Below are 10,646 nucleotides of genomic sequence, written 5' to 3' on the forward strand. Positions count from 1 at the left end.
AGGCATAGACACATTGCAAGATTTGGAAATCAATAAAGTTGGCTTTGGAACACATTTCTCCCCTGAACCCTTCTGGCTTCAGGGGGCGCCCACATCTGCTTCGTGAAACATTGTGCACCATGTCCCAACACATTCTTTGATCAGCGTGAGACTGGCTGCCAGGGAGGGATGGGGCGGGCCTAGCAGGATCAGGGCAGGGCCTCAGAACCCCAAGGGGACTCACTTCCCTGAGGGCAAATCCCATAGCGATAACTTCTGAGCTGGAAACAGGTAGGATTGCTTTGCAGATGTTTGGGTGTGTGTGTAAATGCAGCTATAGCTTTTTATACTTCCAATGTGTCAGACAAACAAAAACCTTGCACTTGCAAATACTTTAATAAAGTAACTTACAATGAAGTTGTTAACTTTATTTGAAGTGCTCTGCAACATTGATTTTTCTTTTTTTGAGAAGAGATCCATTTTATACTATCAAAAGTTATAATTGGTGCGGTTCAGCAAATAATTGTTCATACATGATACCATCTTGGGATGGATTCTTCTTTATGCAACAAAATATTGATACTTCTGAGTAACTAAATTCAAAATAGACACAATGGCATGTCCATAAATGCATGCAAGTTTAGCCCAAGTCATAGAAAAGCCTATATAATAGATTGTGTGTGACCCACAAGCCGCTTAGGGCACCACAGTCACGGTGCAGCGGTGCACTGGGAAGGGCAGGTGCTCACCGTGACACTTGCCGTGGCCCCACCCCCAGGAAGAGTCCAAGAAATCCAGCAGCTCCGCGGATGCACCTCAAGCAACCAAGTCCAGCAGGAGGCCTGTTGCATCGGCACTGGCTCGTCGTTGCCCGCGCAAGACCGAGCCGTCCCACGCGGCTGGCCTCACACCAGCTGGTGACAGGCTGCTTTCAGGGAAGTCAGTGTCTCTCCGGTTCCTGTGAGGACTGCAGCTTCGCTCCGGGGGACCAGAAGAACCACCAGTGGGAGAGAGCAGAGGACACCGGGCCGCCCCTGCTTGGACCTAAGTGCAGGCGCCGTATCTCTGCGAGCCCAGCTCTGCTGTACACTGCACAGGGGCAGGGAAGTGGCCCCGCTCCGAGCCAACCTTGGTCCCTCTAGCCCAGGACTCATGACACTGGCTGGCAGCAACTTCCCGGGGTTTCAGGCAGGAGGCTTTGCAGCCCAACGTGGCAAAGCTGCCGGGGCGTCAATGGGTGGGAGTCAATGGTTAAGACACGGGAATGACAACATAAAGGGGGAACTTTATCGACATCAGTCCATTCGTGACTACCTAATGTTCGGTTTTATATCTTTTTCTTCGGCTTCATCGTCACTGTCATCTACTTGCTGGATGACCAGATCTGTCGAACCGTCCTCTACAATTTCCACATCAGATCTGTTGTCTTCGCCATAGTTCCAACTGGAATCCTTGTCCTCGTCCAGTGGGAATTCAGGGGGCGGCTCCGTGTCCAGATCGATGCGGATGCTGTCTATGCCTGCCTCGGAGAGACACTCATTGCAAAGCCTGTACCGCCGGGTCCCTTCCTGGACCACCTGCCCGGTCATTTCAGTCACGTGGCGCTTGCACTTCCGGCAGATGGGCTTGCAGGCCTGGTGGATCTGGGGAGATGGAGCGGGATGAGGGTTGTGCGAAAGGAACAGCACAAAGGCAGCCTGTGCATCTAGGCAGGTGTGCATTTGGCACATGCAGGGGAAAGCTACCTTTACGGTTGTGAAGAAAAGCTGAGCCACGCCGCTATGGGAACGCCACGCAAGCCCTTCCAACAGCTCTTTATGGTGGGCATCCAAAGAGTGTTTCTACACGCTAAGAAGGCACCGTATTAAACCAGATACACTGAAGAATCACTTACACCATGGATCGCTCAAAGGAAAGGAAGCTGGAGGTTTACTGCTTACTGCTTTATGGTGTGAGTTGCCCCTTAACTTACACTTAAAAAAAATACAAATTTCAATAGTCCCTCTCAAGCTTCTGTTGCAAAAGGCCATGAATTCCATAGAAGATGGTCTGACTGTATGACCCACAACTTCCCAGACATCTTAATTATGTGGAAGTGGTTGCTTAGATTAAGTCAAGTGGGAAGTTAGACTGGCACAATACTTTTCAGAGTAATTTTAATTATATTTTATTATGTTACTAGGCATTTTACTTCTAGTTTTGTTTCCAGCTGAAAATGTAGGACCATCTGCCCTTAAAACCCAGGATGAGGCAATCTAGAATTTCTGCTGAAATAATACAGAGCACAAGCCAACCAAAATTAATCACTCTGATGTTCCATTTATCCAAGTAGGCAATATTTAAGTCTCTGGTCAATGTTCCCATTAAAATTAAAAGCATTTCAGAGTGCTTCAGTGAAGCTGGATCATGCCCCTTTTTATTGTTTTATTTAAAGACCCTTCCACCCTCTTCATGGATCACTGCCTTGCCGTGGGGAAGGGGCTGGCGTAGCTCAATGAAGCTGTGAGCTCTGCCGTGCAGGCCACCCAAGACGGACAGGTCATAGCAGAGAGCTCTGACAAAACGTGATCCAGTGGAGGAGGAAATGGCAACCCACTCCAGTATCTTTGCCATGAAAACCCCATGGACAGCACCAAAAGGCCGGAAGATGAGCCCCTCAGGTTGGAAGGTGTCCAATATGCTACTGGGGAAGAGCAGAGGGCTAATACTAGTAGCGCCAGAAAGAATGGAGCAACTGGGTCAAAGCCGAAAGGACACTCAGTTGCAGATGTAACTGGTGGTGAAAGGAGAGTCCGATGCTGCAAAGATCTATACTCCATAGGAACCTGGAATGTAAGATTCCTGGACGAATGTTTGATTTGGCTTTCTTAACTGATGGCAACATCTGAACATGTTGAATCTAACATTGCAGGGGAAAGGAAAGCTTGTGTGTGACATGTTTTCTGAACTGAAAGCTTTGGAGCAAACATTTTTGTGAAGCAAGTTAGTGAAAGTATCTTTTCAAACTTCTCATGCTGCAATGAACTAAAATTTGAGAAGGACGGGAATTTACAATTCAGGGTTGAAAGCCACATCAAAGCACTGACCCTCCTGCAGGTGGAATTCCAGAACAGAGTCACGGATTGCCAGAAGCATGGAGAGGAAGTACAACTGTTTCAGAACGTGTTTCAACTAACAGCAGAAGATGAAAGTAACTTTTTTCAGATGGAACTACCTGATTTGCAAACCAGTGGTCATCTCAGAGACGTTTACAAAGAAAACAGTCTGTTAGCTTTCAGATGTGGTCTACCTGGTGTACTTATCAGCCTGGAGACGACTGCTGCATGCACACGCACAAGCTTTGGCACCACATACATCTGCGAACAAACATTTCCCAAGATGAAAATGGTGACATTCAAGTGCAGGTCAAGGCTTACAGAGGAACATTTACATGGTGTCTGTCACAAACCTTGACTTGGACATGAATGCCTTCACTAACAGAAAGCAGCCAGAAAAATCACACTGACTAGGTAAGCCTGTGTAGCTGGATAAAGGGATTCCAGAGTAAAATATTGCTCCAAATGCACTGCATTCAAGTCAATATTTCTTCATTCACCTCTGCATGTTTACTTTTGATCCAAATTGGTAGGTTAACGATTTTCTTACATTTTGATTTAAGGTGTGGCCCTCTTCAGGCTCTGGGAACTCTAATGCAGCCCCTGTGTCCCAGAAGGTTGGGACCACTGCCCTACTTGGTTAATGAGGATCTGACAGAAAAACCCACTGGTCTGAAAATACATACTGTTCGAAAATGGCTGCTCAGGTGATCGAGCCGGCTGAACCTCTTGCCACACGCCTCGCACGGATACGGCCGCTCTCCGGTGTGGCAGCGCAGGTGGCGCTTCAGGTCTGCCTTCCGTTTCACCACGTGAGTGCAAAACGGGCACTTGAATCTCATCCTGGGCAGATCGTCTGCAAACACGAGCAGTCCTTTTAAAATGTGGCAGAACCGTAGCACTCCCAGCAGGATGTTGTCAATAGAAAGCAAGCAACTTTGCCCCGCTGTGAACGCTGCCTTTGTTTGTTTTAAGTATATTTACTGTATATTCTGCAATATGTGTGAATTCCATGGATTACACACATCTGCACCTGCGTCCGCTTGTTTTGCCTGGGTTCGCTGACATAAGTTACACTGAACTGTATCGAACTGTGCAAGAGTCGGAGGCCTTGTCCCCCCTCCTGGCCAGAGGAAAGCCTCCCAAAGAGGGACCCTTCCCCTCGACACACACACTCTCTCTGGGTCATGAGGCCTCCACACCTGGAAGCCCATCTGCAGCCGCGGAGACCTGAGGGGCGCCCTCCGAGGAAGCAGACGCCCCGGCGGCTCCCGGCATGCCCCCACCAGGGCGCCGAGGCGTGCCTCGGACTGCGTGTTCTGAGCCCCGGCACTTGCAGATGCGGGACTCTGCACTCAGAGCTCCTGCACAGGGCAGGCCGGGAACCACGCGGCGCGGCTGCAGGGCCTGGCGAGCCCCGCACCAGCTCACGCGGGACGGACACCGCCAAGCGAGCCTCCCGCGTGGCACGGTAACGCGAGCTGCTTCAGGCAGCGGGATTTCGGGGGCCCGGCTAGGGTGGACTGGACACCTCAGCAGGGCAGCAAGGCCTTCGACGGGCATCCCCGGTGCAGATGCTGGGGCAGGAGGGCAAGCCTCGGTTCTCACCTGCAGTGCTTTGGAAAAGGCTAAAAGCCAGTCTGACTCCCCTTTCAGGCACCGTGGAACAGAGACCTGTTTCTACCAAACACCCTACAGGAATGAGCAGCAAAACGCACCCTCTCCCCAGTCCTGCCCTACAAGCAGAGGGCTCTGGAGGGGGAGGAGCCAGTGGCTGCAATGAGTGGCCACTGGCTAGCAAGGCAGGCCTGTGGGCCCCAGCCTGGCTCTCGTTAAGGACACGAAACAGGTCTGCAGTGAGCAGCTTCCCTGGCTGGGTGCCTTCTGGACTGGACTGCAATTCCCATTAGCAACAGTGGGATGGTGGCAATTGTAGTCCGGCATATCTGGAGCACACCTGGATCTGTTACATGAATAACTGGCAAAAGCCTCATCCTGGGGGGCTCACACCTTATGCCATTTTCGATTATTACAGAAGCTGTTTTCTCTAGTGTTGCTTCTCACTCAGAAAACAGGATGAGAAAAATAAAGTCCACCAGAGTGTTTCCCTACATCAGTTGTTTAACATGAATGCACCATGCATAATTACAGCAAACGTGTGTTATTCCAGGCAATGCGTGGCCACGCAAGGCACTGCTGAGAACGCAGAGTGCCACTGGCCAGGCAGGTAGCGTGTGTGTGTGTGTGGGGGGGGCAAGGGCAGCAGAGGGCGCCTCGGCAGGGCAGGGCAGGGCAGGGCAGCGCCTTACAGCATCCTGCCCTAGAGGGGCTGGCTGGGTTGCTCCCTGGGCACTGCCCTGGGCAGCAAAAGCCTGGGCCCACCATGTGCAGCACCAGACCAGGCCCAAGTGGCTGGCTGCATCCGTGCAGGCCGCAGGTTTGACCAGCCCGCAGCTCCACAGTGTTTCAAGTTGAGCTCCATTTTCACCTACTCAAAAAAGAATTAGAAGTTTGCAAGCTGCTACACATGCAACTCCCTCTTCGGTAGAACAAGAAAGCGAAAATGCAACTTTTGAAGCATATTCTGCATCTGATGAAGTAGACAATGCCCCGGAAAGCTTAGGTCAGACATAGGTAACTCTGGAGGGCCTGGGGGCCATTCTGCCCTTCCCCAGAAGGCCACCACTGCTGGCCACACTCTGGCAGTCGAAAAGGACACATGTGGGAAGCACCTGCCCCACTTTGATGCAAGAGCACAGAAGCTTCCCCCACAAGCAGCTCTCATGCGCTTTAAATGTGGGGTTTCTTGCTGCCACTCTCCACTGCCGAAATTTAGCAGCAATTCTTGGAAGTCACTTAGAGGTATTTTAGATATATCCAGTGACATATAAGCATATGGGATAATTTAAAAACAATAATTTATTCACCCCCACCATCTACAGTAGAGCTACAAGCTCAAAGCGCATTGTGGTGCTCAGTAAAACCTATTCCTGTAGTCACCAGAGTATTCACTTCCCGTGAAAAACTGTGAGCCAGAAGTTCCTACGTCCTGCTTTTTAGTTCACAACTGGTAGGAAGTGATAGGATTAAACAGTTAGAAAAATGTAACATGAAGAGTCAGTAAGTGATTGAGCTATTTTCCTTACCATCAGCCCAGCTCCCCATGACACCCAGAACGGAGGACATGCTAGCGTACGGCTCATTCCCTTTGGAAGATTTCGGCTTGCCAGCGGAATGTGAGGAGTCGTGTTCCTGCTGTGAGACGGACACACCTCTCGGGACCGGGTCAGATCCCTGGCCGTACTGGTAGCTCCCATGGCCAGAATCACCCTCCGAGTCGATCTGGACATCTTCTTCAGAGGGCGTGGCATGGCCGGCCGGCTCCGAGGTCCGGTCCTCGAGCTTGCTGGACTTGTAGTGCGGGCCATCCGGTGGCTGCGGCAGCCCCCGGTGCCTGCCCGTCTTCGCCGGGGGCTCTTGCCGTTGGTCATGCTTGGACAGCTGCTGGGCACTGCGCTGGCTGGCTGGGTAGTAACCGAAACTGGTCCACGAGTTTCCGCTCACCATGCACGTGCCTTGGTCGGGGCTCAAGTGTGGATGGGGCGGGCTGCCGTCAGCTCTCCACCCAGCGCCGTAGATGCACAAGCTCTCCACCCCATTCGAGTTCACCTCCTTGTCCGAGAGACTAAAATAGCGGTCTTTTTCCTTCTCACTAATGTCCAGGGAAGATTTGATGAACGTCTTGCAAACACTAATTACGTCCGTCATCTGCAGATAGCTGGCAGCTGACATGACCTCGATCACATTCTGTCCCGTGAGAGAGAGTTTGCCTGAATACACAAAATCCAGAATCACCGAAAACGTTTCTGGAGAAAATGCCTGGAAGGTAGCCGTGGTGGGCTGGCTGGGTTCCTTCGAGCACTGGGAAAGAAGCATTTTGAAATAGCCGCTACTAGCGAACAGCACATTGCGGTGGGCTTTGAAGACCTTCCCCTCCACCAAAATGCTGCAGTCACAGAATAAGTCTTGCCTGCGCTGCTCGTTTAACTGCTGTAGGAGATGGAACTGGTGGGAAGAAATCTCCATTCTAAGACTGGGTTGTGTTACTCTACAAAAGAGAACAAATTGTCTCTATTTTCGGCATACAAAACCCAGCCGCAAGAGTTTTAGGACGGGGGTACATTGCAAGACACCAATACAAAGTGAGGTGGTACGGCGCTCACGTGCCCGCAGACCGGCAGCAGCAAGCTGCCCTCAGGCAAGCGCACGGGGGAGTGAGGGCCACATCAGGTGAGACCTGCGTGACAGGTGAGCACAGGAAGGCGTCTCCAACCAAGGCCAGACCACTGGCTTCACTTTGACCAAGACGCCAGGAACCAGACCTGGGCAGCTCTGGAGGCAACGCAGGGACTCAAACACTGGGCTGGGGCCCTCCCGCTAAAAGGAGCCCAAGTCTCCAGTCTTCATGGTTCCAGATCCAGTGCTGATTTCAGTAAGGGCACAGGAGGCCACCTCGTACCAACTCCACCATGGGCCCATCTAGCTTAGGCCTGTCTACACCGGCCTTCCCCGCCTGTGGGCCTCCCAGCGTTCAGGACCATCAGCCAGGCTAACTGGGGCCGACAGAAGTCAATGGCCAAAGTATCTCAAGGGCGTCATGCTCGGGAAACCATGTCTACACCGACAGGCAGCGGCTCCCCGGGGACTCAGGCGGGTTCTCTCTCTGAAATACCTGGAGTCACTGGGGCAGTGGGCGGCAGTTCCAAGAATCTCTCTCCTTTGAGGCTGTCTTTGTTTCACTTTCATGTAGCCACAGGAGGCAAATGCCAAGCTGAATGTAGCAGCAGCAGGAGGGAGCTTAACCTTTCCTGTGAATTTTTCGCAGCGCGGTTTCTCTCCTTGTAGAGGAAAGATGAGGAAAGGACATCTCAAGATGGGAAAACAGCTTCAGGCGCAAATCTGAGCAGAAAAATAGCCCATGGGAAAGAGGCAAGTGGACCTCCAGCCACACTCCAAATTTGCTCCTCGCCCACTCCTTGCCATGCTAGTAAAGCAGAACAGTGTGACCAGGGGGTTCGTGGGGTACAGCAGCCCACCCAGCCCCCGCTTCCAGACACTCTGGATGAGCGATCCCAGCTGGCCTCCCCCTTGGCCATGCTAACTGGGGCTGATGGGCAGTTCACCCAAAACATCAGGAAGGCCTCAGGTTGGAGACGTCCACACTGGAGGTTCAGACCAGGGCTGAGGAGATGCGGGGGGGGGGGGGGGGGCAAGGACTAAAAGAACACTGGGAAACTCATCCTGGGTCTCCATGGCATGTGTGGTTTAAACTGAGGCCACTGCAGCTTGAAGCGGAGAGCCAGTGTGGAGTAGTGGTTACAGCTGCGGGACTGGAATGGGCTTCCACGGGGGTGGTTGAGGCCCCATCAGGGAGAGTGTTCAAGAAAAGATTGGACAACCACATGAGCAGAGCCGCTGGAGCCGGGGTCAGACTAGATGGCCCAGGAGACCCCTTCTGACTCACTCTGCTTTTGTGTTTCTACTGGGACTTGGGATAGCTGGGTTCTAGTCCCCACTCAGTCATGGAGCCAACTGGGTGGCTGTGGGCAGTCCTAGACCTTCAGGCCAATCTATCACACAGGGCTGTTGTTGTAAGCGGCCTCAAATTCCTTGAAAGGAAACAAGAGGCTAGAAAGACATAACTAAACCCTGAGATCCTTCAGGAGTGCTTTTGAGAAGTCACATGCGACTCTGGTCCACAGGAAGATCTCCAGTAAAGGCTCTTCCTGCCACTCCTCCACATGAGCTGTGGCCCTCCAGCCAGGGCAGGCAGCATCCAAGAAATGCCACGCCCCCTTTCCAAGCAGGGCGTGTCCACGCAGACCTGGGGCAGCGCCAGCAGCCCTTGCCAGAAGCAGACAGTCCAGCCGGCAGAAGTCGCGTGGGCCGTGCCCTGCCTCCCCCAGGCGGGAACGCGAGAACGAGCGCTGTGCTCACTGCCGTGGAAACCCGCGTCGGGGACCGCCCTGCCCAAAGCAGTGCCCTCCGGATGTGCGGGCAGCTGGGAGCTGCTGCCCGGCACATCGAGGAGGGCGTCAGATTGGGGTGCCTTGCACCCACTTCGCTCTGCGCCAAGCCAGGCAGGGGCCACCCGGCCGACACAGATGCTGAGGCATCTGCAGCTGGAAGGGAAGCGTGTCCCTCCTGACCCCCAGGCAACTCGTGAACAACAGCTAGTCCATGGGGCGATGTGGGCGCTATTCGGGGTGTGGTTTCCCACTGACAGGTGCCACGCTGGCTGCCCAGCAAGTTCAGGCCACGCCAGCGGAGCATGAGCAGCTCTGATCCCCAGCCAGAACATGGGGCCCACCCTTTCTGCTCCCAGGCAGACCCCTCAGGCTCGGACTTTTCTCCCGGTTTGGCTCTTCGCACTTGCACAGCAGGTAAGGCGCTGGTTACCGGCTCCGACAAAACATTTACTGCACAGTTAGCGGGCTGGTTGGGCGGTTGTTTCTTATTCATCACAGCTGCATCCAGCTCTTCTTCCAAGCAGATCAAGGGGTGCGCACAACCCCCCTCAACCCGCCCCCACAACCCTCTGGGGGAGGCTAGGCTCTGAGGTCGGACTGGCCAGAGGTCAGGCGGGAACTCCAGCCTGTGGAGAGACTGAGTCCGAACCTCGTGGGAGGCCTACAGTGCAGCGCCCCACCAGGTGACACGTCTGCTTGCAGGGGGACCCGACCGACCGTCCGCCCGCCCGCCCCGGAGACGGGGGCACAGCTGCTCCCCCGCGCCAAACGCGGCCGGAGAGAACGCGTCTCACCGGGCTGTCAGCTCGAGCGCACGCGAGGGGTGCAGGAAGCGGCGACCGGGCAGCGGTGCCTGCTGCTTCCTGCGGGGGAGGCCGTGGCGGGGGCTCATCGCCCTCCCCTCTGCCCCGCAGCCGCCCTCGACGCCGCACAGGGCCGCCCGAGATGGGCTCCGACGGCCGGGCGGCGCTGCAGCCGCGCTCCAGCCCCCGCCGCACGCGCGGGGCGCCGCGCTGCCACAGGCACGCGGCCTCGGGGCGGCCCCCCGACTCCCCAAGCCGCCGCGGGCGCGCCTGGCTGTCTGGCAGCGGCGACAGCGCCCGCCCGGCGCGCCGTCCTCCCCTCTCCGCCCAGCAGCGCCGGGCCCGGAGCAATGGCACGCATTGGCAGAGGCCGCCGTCAGTCTCGGGCCGCCCGCTCCGAATTGGACGCTCCGTCGCCGGCAGCCAGGGACGCCCGACGGCGCTGGAGGCGCGCCCGTCAAGTCGCCAGGGACCAGCCGCGGCGCCCGGGAGGCTCGGGCGCCGTGCATGCCGCCGGGCCCCCGGGAAGGGGAGAAGCCCGGCGCGCGCGCGCGCCCCCCCCCCCCGCCCGCCCGCCGCTTTTCCTCGGGGGGCGATGCGGCATTCCCAGCCCTGCGCCTCTCCGGGCCCGTCCCGCCGGCGCCGCTCCCCGCCTCCGAGGCAGGGCGCGGGAATCGCCCCTGCAGCGGCCCGGCGCGCACGGAGCGCCGCACGCGTGGCCGGGAGGCGCCCATCCCTCG

General features: G+C 55.4%; 1 protein-coding gene across 1 annotated transcript in view; it reads right to left on the reverse strand.

Moving 5' to 3' along the window:
* Positions 1-392: 392 nt before the first annotated feature.
* Positions 393-10,646, reverse strand: part of ZBTB8A (zinc finger and BTB domain containing 8A) — a 10,420-nt gene continuing 166 nt past the window's right edge. Inside the window, exons 2-5 of the mRNA XM_044424989.1 lie at positions 7,807-7,972; positions 6,221-7,182; positions 3,761-3,930; positions 393-1,622 (exon numbers count right to left, since the gene is read on the reverse strand). Of these exons, the coding sequence (XP_044280924.1) occupies positions 1,290-1,622; positions 3,761-3,930; positions 6,221-7,182; positions 7,807-7,880 (1,539 nt within the window). The 5' untranslated portion in view covers positions 7,881-7,972 and the 3' untranslated portion in view covers positions 393-1,289. The remainder of the gene's footprint in view (positions 1,623-3,760; positions 3,931-6,220; positions 7,183-7,806; positions 7,973-10,646) is intronic.

The sequence above is a fragment of the Varanus komodoensis genome, unplaced genomic scaffold (genome assembly GCF_004798865.1).
Source record: "Varanus komodoensis strain SLA01 unplaced genomic scaffold, ASM479886v1 scaffold15, whole genome shotgun sequence".
Taxonomy (NCBI): domain Eukaryota; kingdom Metazoa; phylum Chordata; class Lepidosauria; order Squamata; family Varanidae; genus Varanus; species Varanus komodoensis.